This window comes from Phyllostomus hastatus, unplaced genomic scaffold, assembly GCF_019186645.2.
Source record: "Phyllostomus hastatus isolate PE091 unplaced genomic scaffold, TTU_PhHast_1.1 phas_contig_495, whole genome shotgun sequence".
NCBI lineage: Eukaryota > Metazoa > Chordata > Mammalia > Chiroptera > Phyllostomidae > Phyllostomus > Phyllostomus hastatus.
In genome coordinates, this window is record NW_025333895.1 from 2,178,713 (window position 1) to 2,203,686 (window position 24,974).

At 43.9% G+C, this 24,974-nt stretch overlaps 2 protein-coding genes across 3 annotated transcripts; one reads left to right on the forward strand and one right to left on the reverse strand.

The window, feature by feature from the left end:
• RABEPK (Rab9 effector protein with kelch motifs) lies at positions 1-15,407 on the forward strand. 2 transcript variants are annotated; one of them, XM_045846161.1, is made up of 8 exons: positions 1-83; positions 1,227-1,285; positions 4,359-4,516; positions 7,516-7,668; positions 11,048-11,209; positions 12,668-12,817; positions 14,623-14,772; positions 15,088-15,407. In XM_045846161.1, exons 2-8 carry the CDS (start codon positions 1,233-1,235, stop codon positions 15,378-15,380), a joined length of 1,119 nt encoding a protein of 372 aa, XP_045702117.1. In that variant the 5' UTR covers positions 1-83; positions 1,227-1,232; the 3' UTR covers positions 15,381-15,407. The 2 variants fall into 2 exon arrangements, with proteins under 2 accessions (XP_045702117.1, XP_045702118.1); XM_045846162.1 differs by lacking the exon at positions 11,048-11,209.
• Positions 15,408-16,851: 1,444 nt separating this feature from the next.
• HSPA5 (heat shock protein family A (Hsp70) member 5) lies at positions 16,852-21,168 on the reverse strand. The gene is made up of 9 exons (XM_045846160.1): positions 21,055-21,168; positions 20,758-20,970; positions 20,435-20,666; positions 19,945-20,082; positions 19,524-19,636; positions 19,040-19,430; positions 18,661-18,898; positions 18,177-18,344; positions 16,852-17,730 (listed from the first exon to the last, which is right to left on the reverse strand). The coding sequence occupies exons 2-9, from the start codon at positions 20,877-20,879 to the stop codon at positions 17,168-17,170; spliced, it is 1,965 nt and encodes a 654-aa protein (XP_045702116.1). The 5' UTR covers positions 20,880-20,970; positions 21,055-21,168; the 3' UTR covers positions 16,852-17,167.
• Between the last annotated feature and the right edge of the window lie 3,806 nt (positions 21,169-24,974).

Genomic DNA, 24,974 nt, shown 5'->3' on the forward strand with positions numbered 1-24,974 from the left:
CGGGGTCTGGGACGGAGTGTAGGCCCAAGCACCGCCCCCTAGGGGGCGGAGCCCCAGTCCCGGACTGGCCTAAGCCGCCGCAGGTAATGCGGTCTGGGGCTGGGGGTCCCTCGACGCGGCCGTGGGCAGGGGTGGCCGCATCCTTTAGGGGAGTGGGTACTGGTCGGATGGGGAGGCCCTCCTCTGGCTCCTGCCCAGGCACATGGACCGAAAGCAGCCGGCGTGTTCCCTCCCGACCCTGTCTCCTATTCCCTGTCGCTGCCATGCGGGAATGGGACTGGGGGTTATCCACGCTCACGCGAAGTTTATCCCACTGAGCTTTTAGGCTTTGGGGACAGCAGTCAGTGGCTTAGGCCAAGGTTGGATTTATCCATTCATTTCCCAGAAATCTTACCCATTTTTTTTTTCATTCACTCAATCCCTCACTTCTACTCTATGCCGAGCCCATAGGTGGGTTCTCTGAAGGAATACTGCAGGCCTAGCTCTCTTGGATTTGAGTCTAGTGGAAGTTAGTCTAGAATCTAGTCTAGAGACCTTTACGTGGCTAATTACATTCAGGGTGACCTCTGCAGTGATGGTGGTTTAATAGACACCTTCACAGGGAGAAGAAAGTAATTTGAGGATGTTAACTGAGGAAGGTTCATTGGAAAGGGGCTGTGGAGGTTGACCAGGAGTTTGCTAGTTGACAGGAAGGGAAGGGACATTTTAGGTACAGGAAGCAGCAAGGGATGAAAGTTATGAAAGGGCTTGTCATGTTAGAGGAAGAATAAATATAGTGAGAACTACTAAATATAGCCAGATATTGTGGAGGTAAGTTCCTGGAAAGAAGATTGAGACCAGAAATCTTTGAATGTCATGATGGGGCTAGGATTTATCCTAGACTTCAATATTTCTCAGCCTTTTAAAACGCTTTATCTTTTGATAAACATAAACATGACCTCTGAAAGTTTATTTTGACACATGCCCCTTCACCATGAAAATTACAGATACACAGAAAACTTTAGCCAGAGCACTTCTGCAACTGTGTTAAGAAAGTTGTGTTATATTTGCCTCCCAAATACAACATTATATGAAAAGGTTGGTAATGCTTATTCAAATTCATCAGATCCTAGAATTGGTATACCAACAGGAAAGGTTTTAATATGGGCAGTGACCTAATTTGTTCTGTGTTTTAGGTAGAAGTTAATCATAAGTGTCTAAAAAGTGCCTTTCTTTCTTGTATGTAGGACACCATGAAGCAGCTGCCAGTCTTGGAGCCTGGAGACAAGCCCAGGAAAGCAACATGGTCTGTAAGGAAGGATTCAGACAGAAAAAAAAAGCATAAGTTTTTGTTTCATTTATAAGTCGTTTACTAACATACTTAAACATCTATGAAAAGGGGGAGAGATGAAACTGTTTGCAGTTTCTGGTAATTAGACTCAAACTGTCTGAGAAGGTCTTCAGAGGGAAGATAGCAGGGCAACAATTATCAGAGCAGATGTTGATTTTATTAAAATCCATTTACCGGAAAGAGGAAGGCGCTGGCCATCTGGCATCCTCAGCTTCAACACTGTGTCTTCCCCTCAAGCTCAGATTCATTTTTAACGTTTTCAGGGAATAGGATTTGGATTAAACTGGCTTCGCTGTTTCTTGACTGCTTGCTCAGTCAACCCTTCATTCAACAATTAACACTGGCCTGACAGGGGCAGCTGCTGTTTAGGCACTGAATGTACAAAGGTGAATAGTCTTACTGTAGTGGGGGCTACAGATGAAGCAGTTGATGGTGATGAAATGTGACCGGTGCTGAAACAGGGCCCACACGAGGCTGTAGAGAGGGGGCAGGGCTGAAGCAGGACGTTGGAAGAGAGTCTGTGATGTGGCTTCCCTGTGCCCACACTTGCTCTCTACGCAGCATAAATCTGATCATGGCATTTCCTCATTTAAAACCCTTTTGTGTCTCCCCATTGGCCTTCGGATCAAAACCAGAGTCCTCAAAATGGCCCAATGGGCCCTGCATGATTTGTCCCTGCCCGTCTTTCCTACCTCAAATCCCCGGACTCATCCTTTGTCCTCTTTCTCTTCCGTAACATGTCTTGCACTGTCCCCACTCAGCAACTGTGTGTGCTGGTCTCTCTACCTGGATCGCTCTTTCCCTCCATCTTTCGTGCCTCTTGTTGCCCAACTAACATCTGCTCATATATCAGATTTCAGTTCAAAAGATGCTTCTTCAGGAAGCCTTCTCTGACTGTCCCCTCCCCCACCTCTCCTAACAGGGTAAGGTGCCCCTGTGAGAAGTTCTAACACTGTATACCTTCTATTGCTTTATAGTGCAATGGGAATGAAACAGATATTTGTGAAGTTATCTGTTTAATGTTTCTCTTCCCAAGTAGTCCATAAAGGCTATGACGGCATGAACATTTTTTGTCTTATTCACTATCTATCTGGATGCTGCGTGCTCTTGGGTAATTATTTAACATTTTTAAGCCTTGAGTCCTCAGTTGTAAAACTCAGATGATGATAATAGAACTGTCCTCAAAGGGGCTTTATGCACATTAAGTGAAACTGGGGTTGTAATGAAGTTAGCAGCATGCATGGTATATTGTTAGTAATTATTCAGGTGCTAATTGATCTGTGAATGTGGACCTCAGAAGACAGATCTGGGAAAGAAATAGTTTAGTATCCAGCCAGGTGATATGAAAAATAGAGACATTTATTGAAAGAGATACAAGAAACAGTATACATAAAACAATGACATCTCAGTTCCCTTCAGAGTAGGTACCTTGGGACCTCATATAGTTCTCCCAGTCACCATCAGCTGCCCCATCATATTTTCCTCAATTTCATCGATGATATGAAATCTCTTCCCTTTCAAAAGTTATTTTAGTTTTGGGAAAAGCCAGAAGTTGCAGGGTGCTAAATCTGGGTTGTAAGGGGACTGAGTCACCTGGGTGATTTGATGTTTTGCAAAAAAAACTCTGCACAAGACATGATGCATGAGTGGACATGTTGTCATCGTGAAGCTGCCAATCACTAGTATCCCATAGCTGCAGCGTTCTGAATCACCTGAATAGTTTCCATGGAGGTTTGTTCAAGCTTAACACAAAATTTGATGCAGATTCATTGCTCTACTAGCTCATTTTGAATATGATGGCAACACAATACCCATGTTCAGTCAATGGCATCTACCACCCCCACTGACTAGTACGATGAAGCCATCATTGTTCATGCACGTGCATTCTAGTCCATTCTCCTTGGCTGCCAGGTTACATCCATGTCTCATAAACTGTTCTCATTATGTTAACAACGGCTGGCCTTTTTCTGGACAGACCATGTATACAGATGAGTGGTAACTGAAGCCCTCAGTACAGGTAAAATTGGTCAGGCAAGCAAACATAGACTGAGGAGAGGGCAATCCAAGAGTACTGAAGGGTAGAAGAAGACTGGCAGGGAAAGGAGTCACAGAAGGAAACAGAAAGAACAGCCAGAAAAGTGGGTAGAGAACCAGAAGGCAGCTAGGTAAGAAGAAGGTACAAGAAGGAGGGAGGAGCCAGAGAGGTCAGATAAGACAGGGCCTCAAAAATAGCTGCAGAATTGTCTTTTCCAACCAGGAAACTCGAAGTATGCTTTCTCAGTCATAATTCAGAACAACTTTAGACAGTGGAATAAATGGATCCTGTATTTGACTTTTTCAAAGGCTTAGCTTTGGCTTCCGTCAGGTCGAGCTTTAGGAGTAACTGGAAAAGCTCTTAAAATCAGTAAACCCTGGAGAATATCACTTGACAGCAGGAAAGCATCCCTGGCTAGTGGCAAGGGCACTGGGGCTGTAAGCTCCTGTGTGATTGCACCTAAGCTCTAGCCACCACTTACTGAGTCTTTCCCTCCACTGTTATAAGACTTCATCTTACTCTTTACAGATAGGATCTATTGCTAGCCTCATTTCACAAATAAGTAAACTTTGCTTCAGCAAGGTTAAGTGGCTTCCAAAAGGTCACATATCTAGAAAGCGCCTGAACTGGGACTTGAACAAGGTCTGTCTGAATTTACAAACTGTGCTCAGAACTACCATCCTGTGCTCGGAGGCACCACTGAAGATTTCTGAGTGTTAGTTTCTCTCTCTACCAAATGGGGACAGTCACTATCCCCATGCATCACTGTTAGGTTAATGTAAGATGAAAGTAATGACAAAATTGGAAAGTCAAAGTTTATGTGCAAATGGAAGGTGCTGTTATTAGGGAAATAATGCTTTGCTTTAATACAATTTCAAGTGTCTGCGTCTGTGTAAGACCCTTGATTCTTATGCATATTTCACGACGAATGGAAAAAACTCTGCTGCTTTTATTCTCTGCCCAGGCCTCCTGAATACATCCTTCCTTTAACAGGTACACCTTGACCCCCACTGGAGACAGCCCATGTGCTCGGGTGGGCCACAGCTGCTTGTATTTACCCCCAGTTGGTGATGCCAAGAGAGGGAAGGTCTTCATTGTTGGCGGAGCAGATCCAAACAGGAGCTTCTCAGACGTGCACACCATGGATCTGGGTAAGACCAGCGGCTGCGGAGCACGTGTCCTGTGACCAGAGAGCAGGGGTTCGTGCTGCTGGCCAGGACCAGAGCACTCCCAGGAACCCCAGCTCAGACCAGACCACAGGGTTTTCCTTTAAGAACATAAGCATCACTGAGAGATCCCTAAGGTCTCGGCAGACCCCCGGAACACATCCACCACCCAATGAGTACATCCTTGTTTGGAGGAAAGAGTCTACATAGAGCTCTGGACATCCGGCCATTGATTTATTAAACATTTATCTGGGAGACATGAGACATTGATGACTCCATCTCCTCTTCCATCCACATATCCAAGTGATCACCAAGTCCTAAATATTTCTCTCTTTATCCAGGACTGCCCATTCCCACTACTACTAATGTCCAAAAATTGTTATCTGCCCACTAGATGTTACAACAGCCCTGCTTCCAGGAATTGCTATCCCCTCTCCAGTATATTTTCCATATCTAGGCAGAGAGTATTATCTAAACTGCAAATCTGACCGTGTCACTCTGCATTTCAAGTCTTTTCTACTTCATTTTTTGGCTCTCCCAAACCCCCATTTGCTACACTGAGTAGCCTTCAGATTTTTTAACATGTCTTGAACTCTGGTCTCCAAACTTTTGCACATATTATCATTCCCTCTGATTAGAAGGCTCTTTTCTTTCTTATCATCTGGCTACATCTTTCAGATTTCTGATGTTGTGATTTATAAGAAATACATATTTAGTCTTTGTCAACAGTTCCCGGCTCACAGCTCCCAGAGCCTTGGAATTTCTTAAGTATTGAGAGTAATAAGTTTCTTTTATATTAATGAAGTGACTTTTAGAAAGTACCGAAGGATGTGGGCTCGTCACCTGGAGACCCAACGTGGTGATTAGAGGATTAGAACTTTCAGTAACACCCTTCCTCACTCCCCCCCCACCCCCGACCACACACCCACACACAGGGAATGGAGAGAGGCTGGAAGTTGAATGAATTGCCAGTGGCCAATGATTTAATCAGTCATGACTATGTAATGCAGCCTTCATAAAACCCCAAACAGACAGGGTTCAGAAAGCTTCCAGGTGGTGTGCACATGGAGATGTGGGGAGAGGGGTGCACATGGAGAGGGCATGGAAGCGCCGCACCTGTTCCCATACACCTTGCCCTATGCATCTCTTCCATCTGGCTGTTCCTAAGTTGGTATATCCATTTACAATAAACTGGTCATTGAGTAACATGTTTCTTTGAGTTCTGTAACTTGCTCTTGCAACTTAATTGAACCTGATGACAGTGGATCATGGGAAACTCTGATTTAGAGCCAATCAGAAGTACAGGTGGCAGAGATGGGGGCAGGGGCTGGGGCTGAAAGTTTCAATCCTCTCATAATAGAGTTGGTTTCCTTGGCAACCAGCCTCATCTTTAGAGGCTTTCATAAGTCACCTCATCATTAACATAAACTCAGGTGTGATTGCCCTGGGCTTGTTATATTAGACACCTTTACGGATCTTACCGCTCAGGGAAATCCAAGGGTTTTAGGAGCTCTGTGGCTGGAACTGACAGAGTCAAATACATATTTCTGACTATAAATCACGAAGTCACAACCACCATCTGTATTTTCATGGCATCCTGTACTTACCCATCCCCATCGTTCTTCGCAGCCCTTAGCTGACATGTTTGTCTCTCATCTGTCTCCCCCGTGAGAGTGTAAGCTCCCTGGAAACAGGTAACATGGTTATATTGCCCGTCATTGTATCCCCAGCCACTAACAATAGCACCTGACACAGAGTAGGTGCTTTATATGTATTTGGATGGATGGCTGTGTAAACAAATAGCTACTACTGTGTACTGTTCACAGTGGCGGAAGAAAACTGGCGACTCACATGTTAGGTGCATGTGACATGGCTGTTACTATTTTAATCTGAGTTGTTCACCAACCAAGTGCGAAGAAGTGTACATAACGAAATTGACGTGGTTTGGCTTTTCTTGATCATTTTGAAAGATGGGACATCAGCAGGCCTATATGTCTACATGACAGCAGTTATTTGGAGCTGAGCTGCTACCTATTGATGGGACTCTTGGGCTCCAATTTACCGCATTCCCTCCACTCCTGTGTAGGCATTTGAATTTCTACTCCCTGCACTAGAATCAGGGGGGAGTTAAAGCTCTTCTGGCTCTAGTTCAGTTACAGCTTTATTGTCACCTCTTACTACCTTTGTGACTCTGGCTAACCTGTCTCAACCAGGTGGGCTTCATTGTCCTATAACATTGATTCGCTTAGCAGTTGTAATGATCCAACAAGACAGGCCCATGAAGGTCCTTTGTAAGTGGCTTGCTAACTAAAACAACTCATTGGTTAGATACTGTTATTCTGTGAATTTGTTTTAGCCAGAAATCATTCATTTGTGGGTAACAGAAACTCTTTTAAACCAGCAAAAAAAAAGGAGGAGCCCAAGGACCCAAGGACGGAAGATACAGCTTAGCCTCAGGAGAGAAGGGAAACAGGAATTGGAAAGCTGTAAAAAAAAATTCACTTTCTCCCTTGTGCTCTGTGGAGAGATCTGCTTCTTAATGTAGAGGTTTCATTCTTCTCCATACTTTGGCTCTCTCTGCCTCTCCACAGGTGATGGGAGATGGCCACCCAAGTCTGGGAATTTGTTTGAATTCCAAACTCTTGGGAAACAAGATCTGATTGGCCCATTTCGGGTCAAGTGGCTGCCCTTAACCCAATCAGCTAAGGCTAGAAAGTGAAGGTGTTGCAGTACAAACAGGTCTTCTGGGTTTTACCCTTATTATTGGGAAAATGGGGACGGTTTCCATAGAAGAGGGTTTGTGGATGGTCCCTAAAGTGTCTGATGTGGAACTTTTTGGAATTTGACCACGTTCCCTTTAAGTAATCTGATCGTTGTTCACTGATGCTCTTGACCATCTTCTCTTCACGACCCTCCCCCAAGTTTGCCAAGCAATCAAAGCAGTTGGCAGCCCCAGTCCAGAAACCGGGTGAAATGTTTTCTAGGAACACACCAGTGGAGTTTAGCCACCTCGGAGGGCCTCTTGCCCCGGTACGAGCATGCCAGCTTCGTTCCCTCTTGTACACCCCACAGCATCTGGGTGTTTGGAGGTGCCAACCAGTCCGGAAATCAAAATTGCCTACAAGTTCTGAACCCTGGTAAGTAGTCAGAGGTTATTTTATTTACCTAAATAAACAAATAAAATTCCAATTCTATTTCCTGAAAACAAAACCCATTTGGATTGTACCAAATTATCCATTGGACTTTGCTGACCTCATAGAACACAGGAATTTTAACTTCTGGCAGAATCTGAAAATAACAGAGTTACATTTTGTTTTCCTAGTAACCTGTACAATTATCAGCTTCTTAAAAGCCAAAGCTGGAAGAGACTTCAGAGGACAGCTATGCCAAGTGGGCGACCCATGTCCACGGGAAGTGGCTTTCCCAAAGTCACTAGGGAGTCAATGGCTGAGCCAGGCTAGGCCCTGTGACTTAGATCAGGGTGGCGATTGTGCTCCCCAAGGGACATTTAGCCATATCTGGAAACATTTTTGTTTATGCCTGCTCGGGGAGGTTGGGGGGCAGTTTGCTACTAACATCTAGTGGGTAGAGACCAGATTCACTGCTGTATATCTCGTAACACACAGGACAGCCCACGACGATAACCAATAACCTGGTCTAAAGTGCCAACGGTGCCCGCCCTAGATCCTCCTCGTATATTTCTGTGAGCCGCAAAGTGCAAAGTCCTAACCAGTCTCATGGGCAGTGTCATCCCAAAGGAGGCAGTTTAGGAACATTGCTACTGAGCAGGTGTTGCTGGACCACTGATGGATGGGAGCTGGGCTTATCTTTTTATTAGTTAAACAATCGTTCTTGGGTTTTTTAAAAAATAAATATAATTTAGGCCCTCACCAGGTAGCTCAGTTGGTTAGAGCATCATCCCAATATGCCAAGGTTGTGGGTTCAATCTCCTGTCGGGGCACATACAAGAATCAACCAGTGAATGCAGAAATAAGTGAAACAACAAATCAGTGTCTCTCTGTCTCTTAGCTTCTCTCAAAAAATCAATCAATAAATATATTCATTGTAAAATGTGTACAAAGTGTAAATATGTGGGCAAAAACCATCCACAGTCCTATGATGCTTAGGCTTTTAATATTTGTGTGTTTCCTTTCTGTCTTTTCTCTGCATTTTTATAAGCCTTAGCTCATACCATTTAACCTCGACACTGTCACACCTTTTTCCTTTTAATTTCATAGTTACTGCGTAAATGATGTCCTATTCACGGCAGTGCTTTGTTAACATCATTTTTAACGGCTACAGGAGCACTCCATTGTATGACGATACCATAATTCTGTTTTTTAACATTGAGGCCACTTTCAGATTCTCGCCACCATAAACAACAAAGCGGTGCCGCGAACCTCTTTGTTCAGAGGACATAGACTGCGTTTCAAATTACTGCCTTAGAATTCATGCCCAGAGATTTTAAATAACTGGTTGAAACACAGCTTTCGGTCTTTTGGTGCGTGTTTTCTAACTGCTCCTCAGAAAGACTGCTCCAGCTCACCTCCAGCTGCGTTTGATAGTGCTTGCTTTACTCCTAACTGACACTGAATTTATCATTTTTAAACACTGCTAATTTGATTAGGCAAAACAACTTGGATCCGAATGTTCAAATGTGCCTTTGTTAATTACTGGTCACTTGGACATTTCTTCACATGACAGTTTGCCCGGTCCCCTCTATCAACAATAGATTCACTTGCACAGTAGTTGGTCTTCTCTTTCACTTTGGGATAGTAATAATTCCTACATTGTTAATTTTGGCAAGGATTTTTTTTTTTTTAGAGATTTTACTTATTTTGAGACCGAGGAGAAGGGAGGGAGATAAAGGGTGAGAGAAACATGAATGTGTGGTTGCCCCTCGTGCACCCCGCACCAGGTAACCTGGCCCTCAACCCAGGCACGTGCCCTGACTGGGAATCAAACCAACGACCTTTTGTTTGCAGGCCGGCGCGCTCAATCCACTGAGCGACACCGACCAGGGCAGTTTGGCAAGGATTGAAATTAACTCAATATCTGGCACAAGGTTAATGCTTAATAATGGTTGTTGTGGTTGATATAGCCGTAGTTTGACAGATGGAAGCTCATCTGGAACCCTGGCCTTTTGATTTTCAATGATGGCAATTATTTAAATAAAATACACTGAGAATTTGTGAAGCCTCTGTCAAAGGATTGATTTTACACCAGATCCTTTTTCTCTCCTAGAAAGTATAGCTTGACACCATGCCCAAGACATATGAAAAATGAAAGTGAATTAGTAGTTGCTTTTGTTACTAAAGCAAGTCGGTCAAATGGCTTAGGACTCCTTTGTGATTATTTGTGCTGGCATTTGAGTTGGCAGCAGCACCATCCCAGGATCTTCTGGCCTTGGGATCTGAAAGCTCCCCAAGCTCTGTAGCCATGGAGACGGTTCCTTTGGCTTTGGATATAGGCGTAGACGTGTTTAGTCTCCAGGTTTATGTCTGAGTCCCACACATATTACAAATGCTTCATGGATCACTTTGTATATTGGACGAAGACTTTTATCAAAGGCACAGCATTTGCCTGGCGAGAAATAACTCCTGGTGTGTTATGGTGGAGTGAGTGTAGGAGTTTTGATGGATCTGAGTTCAAACCGCTACCCTGCTACTCACAAGCGCTGTGTGAGCCAGGGAAAGGATTTAAGTTTTTCTTAACTTCAGTTCCCTCATCGGCAAAGTGGAGATACTTTCTGCCCACCTCCCGGGGTTAAGTGAGGACCGTGGGGATGGCAGAGTGCTCAGGGCAAGGACCCTGCTCAAGGAAGGGGCTCAGTTAATGGGTCCGTTCCTCTAAAATGTCTGCTTCATTCTAAAAAGAAATAAGCTTCTAAACACTCAGCCAGGTGATGAAATTTTATTCTCAAGTCAGAAGAGTGGAAAATACGTAGCTCTTGGTGTTATCGAAACAGACTTTGAATCCCAACTGAACCATTTATTAGCCGTGTCACCTTAAGGGAGTGACTTCATATAGCTCTGCTTAATTCCCTTATCTGTAAAATGGGAAACTAATACACTGTATTTATTTAGCACTTACTAGTTATTAAGGACTAATTACTACTACTGAAACCATAAAAACACTGCCTGCTTTCTTTTAATAGCCACATATCCTGGGAAATTTGGCACATTAGCTTTCTAGCATTCAGCGGAAATGACTTTTAGCAGATGTTGGGCTCCTGTGAATGGCATGGAGCAGGAGTCAGCAAAGTGGAAGAGGGCTCAGAGGGGTTGTTTGAAGGCCTCCAAATCAACCTCATTCTTAGTCTTGGGGACTGGGGTCTACCTGGGCGAATTCTAAGAATTTCCCCTCACCCGTCCTTGACTTTGGCACATCACGGCCTTTGCCTATGCGGCCCCACTTGGGGACTGGGATTTGGAAGGTGACCCTGCCCAGCCCCAGATTTAAGGTCAGAGGCCCCTCAGTCCGGGTACTTGAGGGCCTCCCTTCTCTCTGGAACAGAAACCCGGACTTGGACCACGCCAGAGGTGACCACGCCCCCACCTTCCCCAAGAACATTCCACACATCCTCAGCAGTCATTGGAAACCAGCTGTACGTCTTTGGCGGCGGAGAGAGAGGCGCCCAGCCCGTGCAGGATGTGCAGCTTCATGTGCTGGACGCAAGTATGGACGGGCGGGCACCTTGGGGCTGCCACTTACCTGGTCCACCGCTTACCTGATGTAGGAAGCAGGGGTTAGAAAATGACATCCTGGCTGAGTGTCTCACTCCTAGACTTCTTCAGTATAACCCTTAGCTGATACCTTCTTCCCACAGCAAAATTTGTATTTAAAAAGTATAAATGATCAATTCTAAAAATTTGAACAGTATAGTTTATAAAGTAAAAAAAACAAGAACTTCTTCCTTTAGTATTTCTTTCCCACTCCCCAGGCACAGGTAGACACTGTGGGCAATTCCTTATTTCTCCTTCCAGACATTCCTATGCATTTGTAAATCATACATATACGTGTATATGCACAGGTACGATTTTTGAAATTATATAAAAACTTAAAACCCTGACTAGTGTCACTCAGTGGATTGAGCGCTGGCCTGCAAACCGAAAGGTCACTGGTTCAATTCCCAGTCAGGTCACATGCCTGGGTTTTGGGCCAGGTCCCCAGTTGGGGCCATGCAAGAGACAAACCAATCAGTGTTTCTCTCACACATCATTGTTTCTCTCCCTCTCTTTCTCCCCCAACTCCTTTCTCTAAAATTAAATAAAATCTTTAAAAATACAAAGAACCCTTAGGTTTATTTATTTATTTATTTATTTATTTATTTATTATTTTTAGAGGGGAATGGAGGGAGAAAGAGAGGGAGAGGAACATCATTGTGTGGTTGCCTCTTGCTCACTCCCAACCAGGGACCTGGCCCGCAACCCAGTCCTGTGCCCTGACTGGGGATCAAACTAGTGGATTGAGTGGCACTCAATCCACTGAGCCACACCAGCTGGGGCAGGTTTATTTTTTTAAAAAATTAAAAACACACACATGGACTCAAATTATAAATATGGTTCTGCAGCTTGCTTTTGCAGGGGCGAGGTTAGATCTTTGTGGGTGAAAGCATGAATTTTGAAGCCATGTGACCTGGACTCGACCAGCTCTGACATATTCTTTCTGTATCACTTTAGCCTAGTTACTTAATCTCTCTAGGCCTTGGTTTGCTAATCTGTAAACAGAAGTAGTAGCAGTGCCTACTTGAGGATATTGTCTTAATAAAAGAGTGCTCTGAAAGCCTGTTTTAGAAGAAGCAGACTCATTCTTTTTAAAACTCTGGCAGCTCTCTGTTGAAACTTAAGGGAGGTCTTTTTTAATTCAAAGCGAGGAATGATTTCCTAATGCCCAATAGAAGGAGCAGGCATGTCAGGCAGTGAGCTCTCCGGCACCAGAAGTGTCTGAGCAGAGGCTACACAGACTGTAGAGAGAGAGGGAGGCCTGGACCGGGCTGGCAAGTTGGAGTGAATGACCTCAAGGTCACTTTCTGCTTGGGGCATCTCTGCTTGCTGGGAGGTGAGGCTTGGGCGTATTTCTCGTGTTCTTGCTTCATAGCTCTGTCATCTGATGTTGATGAATTTATTTTTCTAGACACTCTGACCTGGTCACAGCCAGAGACACTTGGAACACCCCCATCCCCCCGGCATGGTCATGTGATGGTGGCAGCAGGGACGAAACTCTTCATCCATGGAGGCCTGGCAGGGGACAAATTCTATGATGATCTTCATTGCATTGACATAAGTAAGTAGGGTAGAGGGCATGGGGGCTTGTCTGCTTAAAATTATTTTATTTTTAAAGATTTTATTTATTTATTTTAAATAGAGAGGAGAAGGAGGGAGAAAGAGAGGAGAGAGGGAGAGAAACATCAATGTGTCGTTGACTCTTGCGCACCCCTGACCAGGGACCTGGCCTGCAACCCAGGCACGTGCCCTGACTGGGAATCGAACTGGCAACCCTTTGGTTCGTACGCCAGCGCTCAATCCACTAGCCGCACCAGCCAGGGCTCTGTTTAAAATTAAATAAAATATGCTTTGATAGAATGTAGCCTTGATCTTGGGTGTAGGTAACTTTACCAGCCAGCAGAATCTTCACTAGATTCTGTCAAAGGTGGCCCGAATATTACTACTGCTAAGTAATAATGATAAAAGCAGTTGGTCCCTGAGCATTTGCTATGTACCTAGCTATCATTTCTTCTCCCTGCGCTTTCATTCGAAAGCATTATACTTCGTGTTCCCCAGCTGGATTCCTTTCAGGCATTAGCCCTTAACCCCATGCCCAGGAGAGGCATGGACAACTTCTAGAGTGTGAGGGGCTGACGTGCCCTGGAGAGCCTGAACTCATTCTGGGTCATTGTTTTAAGCTGTCAGCTCCTTAGAGCAGGGACTTCATGTTTTTTGTTCCCCAGTGTATTTCTAGCACATAGCACGGTGTCTGGCAGGTTATGGGTGATGAGTGCATACATGTTAGGGGCTGGAGGGATGAACTCGCTCTCGGTTGGTCCAGACCACAGGAATTGGAACAGTGCGTGGAAGGCATGGGAACTGCGGTGCATCCAGCTACCGTGCCAAACACTGGGTTCTCTGGTGATGTCACAACTGAGGCCAGGGGACACTGGCTGGGATTCCTGCATTGTCTGGAGTTTTGGCTGGGCTGAATGATTTTCCTTTCTTACTCTCTGGACCCCTGCCTTGAATTGACAGGTGAAAAATATCTTCACAAAAGCATTTCTTGTAGGCAGTCAAGAAAGGTTTGAATGCTTATTTCCAAAAAGAAAGTCCTTTTGTGCTGAGGAACTACTTCCTGTCTCTTTTTTATCCATTTAGTTCTCTGAACCTAAAATCCAGTGATAACGTGCTTCATTTAAATGCTCGTTTGAAAAGATGCAAATATCCCTGCAGAAATAGGTTGGGAGTAGGTGCCGAGGCAGCAAGTTACAGTGTAGAGAACACAGGTTTTGGAGTCAGACCTGAATAGGTCTAGCTCTGCCACTTGCTAGCTGTGGGATCTCGGATATCTCTTTCCTCAAAGCTGCTTTTGAAGGAACCATTAGTATTTAAAACATGCACACGTGTGCACACACATGGAACCTCACTTACTTCTGGGCTCCAAAATAACTAATGGTGATGGTCACCAAAGATAATATCACATTTCTTAGTGTGCTCCGAAGACCAGCTACATCAGAATCCCCTGGTATGTCCTGGTTGATGTGACTCAGTGGATTGAGCACCTGCCTGCAAACCTAAAGGTCACTGGTTCAATTCCCAGTCAGGACACATGCCTGAATTATGGGTCAGGTCCCCATCTGGGGGCCTGCAAGAGACAACCAACAGAGTTTTTCCAACTATAGATTCCTCCCTCTCTGAATGACCAGAACAGGATTTCAGGTTCCCCTGATTAATTTTCACGCACCCTAACCTTGCCATGTTGCCTCTCAAAGCTCCTAGTCAATAACGTTCAGTGATTGGCTTGTGACCTGCAGGAATCTGGCAGAGAGGTTTGAAACCACATGTCAGGCCATAGTATGCCCACTGTCTTTCTCTTGCCAGGTGACATGAAGTGGCAGAAACTAAGTCCCACCGGGGCAGCGCCCCCAGGCTGTGCTGCCCACTCGGCTGTGGCTGTCGGGAAGCACCTGTATTTCTTTGGAGGGATGACTCCCACAGGAGCGCTAGACACAATGTACCAGTATCACACAGGTGAGCAGGTGTTCCCCGGGGGGCTCTATGAACAGATGTGACTGTTTTTTGAAAGTACCTGAAAGAATCTGAAAGTATCTGAAAGAAACTGAAAGCTTTAGCTTTTCAGTGTGGTCCCTCCACGTCTAAATCCAAGGGAATAAAAACCAAATTTTTAGGGAATGACACAATCAAAGCAGTAAGACAGCCATTAGATTTTGTTGTTCCTTTTATTCCCCATTTCTTTTAAGGCTTGGGTGATAAAGCAAATCACTGAGCATTTCTGCAAACTTGTTAACACAGAGCCTTTGGTTTGTTTCCCCCCATCCCCAACAGAAGAGCAGCATTGGGCCTTACTTGAATTTGATACTTTCCTACCCTCCGGACGATTGGACCATTCCATGTGCATCATCCCATGGCCAGTGATGTGCACTCCTGAGGAAGAAGATTCAAATCCTGTCCCTCTAAACTGTGATGCGGAGAAAGGGGACTCCACTGCCAAAGGAGCAACTCGAGGCGCCGACTCACAGCAGGAAAGTCAGACTGACTCACTGCTCTGTTTTGTGTTTGGTGGGATGAATACAGAAGGGGAAATCTACAATGATTGTATCGTGACTGTAGTTGACTAATAAAACCCACATTGTTGTTAAAGGCAATTACTTCCAGAAGATAAGTGAAATCTTAGCTGTTTTATACTTCCAAAACGTTTTCTGTTTAACACTCTTGCTTTTACCTACTTTGGTAGATGAGGAAAGGAAGTGGATAGCCCAGTGCAAAAACTTCAGTTATATGAAGGGTTTCAGGAGCGATACAACCTAGGTGAGATTGGTTGCTCAAGATACTAATCACAAAATGTTGAAGAATCATAATTGCGAGATACAACATAAGCTCTAGAAATCAGGAAGTGGTTATTTACAGGTTCCAATGTTTTTTTGTTTTTTAGAAAGAAAGGAAGAGAAATATCAACTTGTTCCACTTATTTATGCATCCATTGCCCTGACCAGGGATCGAACACTCAACCTTGGTGTATCAGATACTCTAACCAACTGAACTACCTGGACAGGACATGTCTTTTTAATGATCAGTAGCTACTCCTCAAAAAGAGGTGGACTATTGGCATTAGGTAGTGAGACCCATTGGGGATAAGACTGGCCCTTGTCTTTCCCAACTAACCCCTAAACCCACTACAGACAGCATTGCAGGTGATTTTTAATGCTTGTATTCAGCGTAGCCTGATGACCACATATTACTCCAGGCCTGTCCAAATGATCCTGGGCATTGGAGCAGAGATCTGGGCCTCAGAGTAACACAATCATGCTATCAGGTTAGCAAATTCATGTCAGCCACTGCCCATCTGAAAAATAGCTATCCCTGGGTTGTTACTGGACTTCATGTCAGTGCCAGGTAGGCTGCCTCTTATATTCACCTAGACCACCTTTCCTCAGGAAGCCAGTTCAAGTGGCCTTGAACTTGTCTCAACACAAATGGCTGCGTTTGATCCACAATTGTGGTGGGGCTTAATGTAAGCTGAAGGTCACCATCTTAGATCCCACTGTAGTGCCACTTGGTATTAAGAAATTTCAGAGATGGATATTTTAACATAGTGAGGTTCAAAATAAACCTTTACACTCTAAAATAATAAATTGAAGGGTGTAAACATATGACCCACCTCTGTCTTGAGAACTCAAACAGCTGTAAAGCATCATTAGTAAAGAGCCACCAGGGGGAGGGTTGAAATGGGAGGTGGGGGTGGGTAGAGCAGGGGAGAGTAAGGGGGCAAAATGGGGACAATTGTAATTGAGCAATTTTTTAAAAAAACTTAAAAAAATAAAAAGCCACCAGAAAGACAGCTTTAGAAAGGTAAAGAGAAATAGGGAATTTCAATTATGTTTAAGAAAACTCCACTCTAGGGCACTGTGAAGTGGCCCTTGCATAAGTGAGGTTATGGATTAAATTTCTACCCCTTTTTCTTCAAGTTAGGCAAGTTCTCAAGAGCATTGAATAAAAATGTTTCCTTACCTCAAAACCCCACCCCCGTAAGAATTTAATCTTAAAATAAATGACCTAATTAGAAAGCTTATCACAAAAGTTAGACCAGTGTAAATAACAAACATTTATTGGTGTCACTTATGGTAGAAAATAAAGTTCCTACACTGGATGCACATGACCCAATTGTTAAATAGAACATTTCCATGGTGAACGCGCATGAGATAGCCAATTTCTCCTCCCCCCACCCCAAGACTTTTGAGCAACTGCTAATGAAAAGCAGTAAACAGCCACTTGGGCTATAGCATTTTCAACTCCACTCCGAGGTGAAGATTCCAATTACATTCGAGACTTAAGTTCTCTCAATTTTCTCCTAACGAAAGTTCCTGAGTCCAGTATTTACAATATTACAGCACTAGGAGACCAGTGTCTACAACTCATCTTTGTCTGCCGATTCCTCTTCGCCAGTGGGGGGAGGGCCTGCACTTCCATAGAGTTTGCTGATAATTGGCTGCACGATTTCTTCTAGTTCCTTCTTTTTAGCTTTGAAGTCTTCAATGTCAGCATCTTGGTGACTTTCCAGCCATTCAATCTTTTCCTCTACAGCTTTTTCCATGGTCTCCTTATCTTCAGAGGAAAGTTTACCTCCCAGCTTTTCTTTATCTCCAATCTGATTCTTTAGAGAATAGGCATAACTTTCCAACTCATTTCTAGTATCAATGCGCTCCTTGAGCTTTTTGTCTTCTTCAGCAAACTTCTCTGCATCATTAACCATCCTTTCAATTTCTTCAGGTGTCAGGCGATTCTGGTCATTGGTAATTGTGATCTTATTTTTGTTGCCCGTACCTTTGTCTTCCGCTGTCACTCGGAGAATACCATTCACATCTATCTCAAAGGTGACTTCAATCTGCGGGACCCCACGGGGAGCAGGAGGAATTCCAGTCAGATCAAAAGTTCCCAGAAGGTGATTGTCTTTCGTCAGGGGCCGTTCACCTAGAAGTTGTATACAAAAACCTTGTTAGTTGCTGAAAAAGAGTGCACCCGGATCCCTCCATCTCAGACTGTTAGAGCCCACAGTGGCAAGGGCACTCTCTTCAAGCTGGAAGTGGGTTACTAATGTGTAAAGAGCAATAAATGAGATTTAACAGTGAGTTAAGTTACTAGAACTCAACTGAATTTCACCTACTTTACATGCACCTTTTTGTTCTTGTCTTTTAGAGCTAGCTCAAAAATTATTTTTAGTAGGAAGGAGTGCTAAGATACCTGGATAAGATCTGGATTTTAATGCTGACTATACCAAACTCAACTCTAGTCAAAATAGAGACCCACTACTGAAAAAAGCAGCTATTTCTTTCCCTAGTCTTTTCAACAGAGTGTATTAAGCAAGAAGTCATGTTGTTAACACACACACCATGGCACTAACAAATGGAAGCAATTACCTTCATAAACCTTGATTGTAACAGTTGGCTGATTATCAGAGGCTGTAGAGAAGATCTGTGACTTCTTGGTGGGCACCACAGTGTTCCTAGGAATCAGTTTGGTCATGACACCTCCCACAGTTTCAATACCAAGTGTAAGGGGACATACGTCAAGCAATACCAGATCACCTGCAAAAGGAACATAAGAAGTAAGTTCTAATTTACGAGTCATAAGAGCACTAGCAAGCAATCTCCCCATGAACAATGCAACTTTACCTTCTTCACCTTGCTATCTAGTTAGGTTCTAGCAAAACCAGTTTAGAAACAATGAATTAGACATTACAAGGGATCTTGAAACTACCATGTCTTGCCCTCCTCCCTGTACCCTTTACTACCTGTGTGACCTTGCTGCTCATGTTTTATTGCTTTCTAAAGCAATAGCTAATTATACTCTTCCCATCAAGCTGCTGAAGCAATGCGGAAGATGCTTGTGACAGTGACCTACCTGTATCTTGATCACCAGAGAGCACACCGGCCTGGACAGCAGCACCATACGCTACAGCTTCATCTGGGTTTATGCCACGGGATGGCTCCTTGCCATTGAAGAACTCTTTAACCAGTTGTTGAATCTTTGGGATTCGAGTAGAGCCACCAACAAGAACAATTTCATCAATATCAGATTTCTTCAAATCAGAATCTTCCAGCACTTTCTGGACAGGCTTCATGGTAGAACGGAACAGGTCCTAGAAAAAGAGACATTAATTACTGTGATGATGATGATACCTGTTATACTGAGATATTGTCTAGATTTCTAAATGCAATGCCCCAAACGCGAGAGAATCTAATTAGATCTCATTAGCAAAACAAGCAAACAAGGAACATACCATGTTTAGCTCTTCAAATTTGGCCCGAGTCAGGGTCTCAGAGAAGTCTTCTCCTTCATAGAAGGACTCAATTTCAATTCTTGCTTGATGTTGAGAAGACAGGGCCCGTTTGGCCTTTTCTACCTCTCGTCGGAGTTTCTGCACAGCTCTGTTGTCCTTCCTAACGTCTTTGCCAGTCTTCTTCTTGTAGAGCTTAATGAAATGTTCCATGACACGCTGGTCAAAGTCTTCTCCACCCAGATGAGTATCGCCATTAGTGGCCACAACTTCAAAGACACCATTGTCAATGGTGAGAAGAGACACATCAAAGGTTCCACCACCCAGATCAAACACCAGGATGTTCTTCTCCCCTTCCCTTTTATCCAGGCCATAAGCAATAGCAGCTGCTGTACTGTTAGGAGAGTAAGAAGAAAAAAAAGTTCCATTAAGTTTACATTTTCTCCTTACTTAGCAAATATGCCACACCTTTGAATGTAACACTTACGGCTCATTGATGATCCTCATGACATTCAATCCAGCAATAGTTCCAGCATCTTTGGTTGCCTGGCGTTGGGCATCATTAAAATAGGCTGGTACAGTAACAACTGCATGGGTAACCTAAATGGATAACAAAAGGTAATTAAGTGTATTTTATTACATGGCTTTACTCAGAAGTTATAGTCAAACCATTACTTTAGCTTCTAAGCCCGCTTATTTGTAAGTCTAGCGTAATATATATAGTTTTACACTGGGAAAAAGTCCCTAGCATTTTGTTCGGCCTACAGGAAATCATACAATTAATTAAAACTGACAGAAGACATGGATGTCATTCAGATTCAAATTATTAAAACAATGAAGGCATTTATACAACACAATCAAATCATAGTAATAATAAAATTACTTAACACTATTCTCGAGACACTTACCTTCTTTCCCAAATAAGCCTCAGCTGTTTCCTTCATTTTAGTGAGAACCATAGCAGATATTTCTTCAGGAGCAAATGTCTTGGTTTGGCCACCTCCAATATCGACTTGAATGTACGGTTTAGTCTTCTTTTCAACCACCTATTTTAAAGAATTTTTATTATTTGCAGACACGGAAGGACACTTCAAGCTTTAACAAAAGTGGACCGTATGAGAGCTTCTTCCCCCACAGTTTGGTTTACTTTGATCCCCTGGACCTGAATGTTGATCAGAAATACTTCCCTCAATCCTAAACTATTGGACGGAGTAGTTATGTGTGAAGTTTGTGACAACTTTAGTTTTATGACACATCAGAATGACGAAAAATTATTACATATTCCCTGTCTCTACCCTTTTTTGCAGTCAACACTGTTTTCCTGTAACTTCTCAATCTTAACTACTACCACCACCCCCACCCACCCACTTCCTATCTGGTAAAAAACCCCAGCCTAACCTTGAAAGGCAGAAACTTGATGTCCTGCTGCACAGACGGGTCATTCCATGTGCGGCCGATGAGCCGCTTGGCGTCGAAGACCGTGTTCTCGGGGTTGGAGGTGAGCTGGTTCTTGGCTGCATCGCCGATCAGACGCTCCCCTTCGGGAGTGAAGGCCACATAAGACGGCGTGATACGGTTGCCCTGATCGTTGGCGATGATCTCCACGCGGCCGTTCTTAAACACCCCGACGCTGTCGGAAAAACCGAATGGAAGAATCAGCACAGCCATTCTCTCGCGGCCCAGCCACGCCCCATTCTCCCCTTTCCACAAACCCCACTTACCAGGAGTAGGTGGTCCCTAGGTCGATGCCGACCACCGTGCCCACGTCCTCTTTCTTATCCTCCTCCTCGGCCCGCGCCGCGCCGAGCAGCAGCAGCACCGCAGCCACCAGGGAGAGCTTCATCTTGACGTCGCTGTCGGTCAACAGGCAGGCAAGGCGTCGCAAGCAATCCAACCACAGGCCCGAAACACGGGAACGCACGGAGGTGACCAACCTGAGAGCGACACAGGGACTGGGGGTCAAGAAGATCAGCGGACAAAGCGACGGAAGGTCCGAAAAGGCAGGCCGCGGCGCTTACCTCTCACGCTCACGAAACCCTCAACTCAATTTGTCTGTGAAGTCTGAGCAGCGTCTACCGCGCGGTCCCCTGACTCCGTTTATATACCCTCCCCCCAGCCCAGTCGTGGAGGCCGTCGATTGGCCAAGTCTCTGCTAGTTGGAGGCCTCTGATTGGGCCAGACCACCAAGCTGGCCGCTGCCGATTCGAAGCAGCATCCTCCGCAACTAACGTCACCGTTTCCCCTCCCGGGCTGACTCATTGGTTGCTGGTCGCGCCCAACAACCACCAATGGGAGGCAACATCCGCCCCCGTAAGATGGGTTCAGTGGTTCAGCCGGTGTCCGTCTCTCTTACGAACTCTCACCCGGAGGCTGTTTCTGCCGATAACCGCTGAGGTCCCGCCTCCACGCTGTGCCCTTTGGGGCAGGAGTCGGGTGCCTGCTTTCCCCCTTGGGCGGTGGGATTTGAGTTTTTTTGCTTGTCCACTTCCCACCTGCCCCTCCTCAGCCCCTCATCCCGAACCGGGAAGCGGTTCTTCCTTCTCCTGGCCTCCATCCCGTCTCATGGAGCAGGTCTCCGCCTAGGTGCTGTAATCGCCTCAAAAGAATTTATCTGTCCTTCGTAGCCACTAGATGTTCGAGCCTCAAAGCCTCTTGTTCACTAGCCCGCAGTGCTCAAGTCGGGACCTTGGTCTGGGCACCGCCCGGCCGCTCCTCTTAGCCAGTGTGTCACCCCTGTATCCTCTGCCCAGCTGTCTTTGTCTATACCAAGTCTCTCCACATTGCCATACCCCGTGGTAAGTCACAGGACAGGCCTGGCCAAAGTAATTGTCTCCTATCCTTGAATCCCCTCCCCATTGTGGCAACTGGCGCCTTGAAGAGCTTCCTCATGCCTTCGCTCCCTTCCTGGGGTGTGTCATTTTTCTAGTGTACTACCCCTTGTCTTCCTCTGCCCTGTCCATCCTTTCCCTTTGTGTCTCAGGTCATCATTTACAAGACCTTCCCCATTCTTTATTCTTGATACCTTTCTGCCCTCACTCTGTCTGATAGTGCTTAACCGCTTCTGGTACACTAAGACTAGATAATGCCTTCGTCTTGTGTAACAACCTGTAGCAAAAAAAGAATACAGGTTGCTGTATACTTCAGGTTTACTGTGTGCCAAGTTTAGTTCTATGTTTCCTGTGTCATTCAGTCCTTACAGTTCAGTATTCGGCATTTCCATTTTTCCAAACACAGATTTGTACAATTCTATAACACATCATCTGTATGTTGCACTGTGTGTTCACCACCCCAAGTCAAGTCTTCCATCACCATTTATTACCCCATACCCTCTTCTACCTCTTCCCACTCCCCTTTCCCTCTGGTAATCACCACGCTGTGTCTGTGTCTATGAGGAGGTGGAGTTAGGATCGATAGCCAAGTCAGCATGACTCCCTAGCCCATGCTCTTAATTTTTAAAAATAAATTCACCAGATAATCCTGGAGGACCTACTAGGGACAATCCAAATGCCTGATACAAAACATTTTGAGAAAATACGTGGGACATTATCGTAGTCATAAACTGATGACTCCAGTATTTTCCCACTAAATGTGTTTTTGAGATTCGTGGGTATAGGCAGTACTGTGTCCACATAGCATTGAAACATCTTACAGTTCACTAAGATGCTGAGCATAGGAGTCATACTCTAGAATTCTCTCTCTCCTTTAGTGCTCTTCCAAGGTTTTACTGGTGACTCAGTTCATTCCATTCTTACTACTGAAGTTGCATCATCCATCTCTTTCAACAGGGCTTGTAATACTGCAGTAACATTGACCCTTCTTTAGGTTGCATCAGTCTATTATCAAGACAGAAATTCCCATTCAGCCACATTACAGCTTCATATCAACTCAAGCAAATTTCCTCTGTAGATGTCACAGTCCACTTCCATTAAAATCAAAGCTTTAAATTTCAGCCTCTCCTTGATTAATGATGGAGTAACCTTTTGCACCTCTCCTTTTCCTAAGATTTAGAAAAGTGACATCTGGCTAACTTCTGAAGGGAGTTGAGTATATTGGTGGTTGTAATATAGTAGGTATATTATATATTATAGTATTTTCTAAAGTTTCTATAGTATTTTCATTTATGGCTTGAATAGGAAAATGTGTAAGTCTAGTTTACTGAAGTATCAATGCCAAGTTATCAATATTTAAATAAGTACTAGACACTAAGCTAAATGCTTTATGTGCATTATATCTTTTAATCCTTGTGAAAGCATTTTTTTAATGCCTATTTTAGAGCTAAGCAGTCTGAAGCCCCAAGAGGTAAAGAAAATTGCCAAGAAGATCACCCAGCTGAGAAGATATGAAGCCAAGTTTGAGCCTTGGCAGTTTGATTTTTAATTTCTGTACTCTAGATTGTCATCCTGAGCTTCAGGTTTATAAGATTTTTGTTTTAGGATAAAGAATAGTTACATAGTTTGCAAATATTTAGAGAATGGATTGTAGAGTAGTGTAGATTTTATCCAGTGCTCTCGTAAGCATGACAATAGATTTCTATTTCCCATCTAATCTCACAAAGGTAAGCAGAGTTAGGGCTGATTAGGATAGGATGTCATTTAGCTGCTAAATCTTCCTGTATGAAAGGGATTGAAAGGCAGAGAGGTAAAGGAAAAGGCCTATGTACATGATAAGTTGAATGTTTAGACCCTGATACTTGGGAATTTTCCATATACTTTGTTGGAGAGAATATTCAACTAAGAGATGAGGCACATGACCTTGGAAAAAAACAACCTTCCAGAGCTTCAGTTTCATCATCAATTGAATGTCAGGGATTTCTGTCCTACATGTCTTAGTGGCCTGTTGCAAGGATCACATGAGATGCTGTATTTGAAAATACCTGGAAAATTGTGGAAGAGTGGTAATATTATTAATCATGTCATTGTATTAGTACAATGAGAAGAAATATCTTCAAGAAAACTGCTTCCTTATTGGAAATATTGGGGAGGGGAACATTTTGTAAAGTATATGATCGTCTAACTACTGTGATGCATACCTGAAACCAATACAAAATAATACTGAAAGAAAGCTGTGATTGAAAAAGAAAAAAAAAATTTAAAAACCCCTTAAGAACCAATTTTCAAGATTTCTTTCAATGAGTAGTAATTGATGACAAGTTGAATTTGACAAAGACTTTTGGAAACGCTTTAAAAAGTGCTGCATCTAATTACTCCCTTAAATTGGCCACATAGATGCTTTTTTTATTGAAGGGCTGGGAATAATTTTTAACCTTCATTAAACAGCACTGGAGTAAAACAAAAGTGTCTCCCTGACACCTGAAGGTTCTTCTTTTTTATTTATTTATTTTATTTTTGGTACTCCTGGAAGTGTAATGTGGTATGCAGTAAGTTCTCTTTGTCTTCACTTTTTAAAAGATAATTTTATTTATTTATATTTATTTTTTTAATTTACTTTTAGAGAGAAGGGAAGGGAGGGAGAAAGAGGGAGAGAAACATCGATGTGGGAGAGATACAGCATCAGTTGCCTCTTACACACCCCAAACTGAGGACCTGGCCCACAACCCAGGCATGTACCCTGACTGGGAATTGAACTGGCAACCCTTTGTTTTCCAGGCCGGTGCTTGATCCACTGAGGCACACCAGCCAGGGCAATAATTTTATAATTAATAGAGAACTTTCACCTCTCTTTCCTTCACGTAAATGAAAAGTAGCAAGTATTTTTCGTTCTCCATGTATATATATATATTTTTTGGTGGGAGGCATTAAGAGGATATGCTGTATCAGATAGTATGATAGACAGGGAAAACCATGGGGTTTGGAAGCATAAAACTTGAGCTCCAGTTCTGTTACTTAGCTGTGATTAAGAGCGAGTCACTTAATGTCTCTTATGCCCTGTTTACAAGTCTGTAAAATGGATACAATTCTGCCTCCTCATAAGGCTGTTG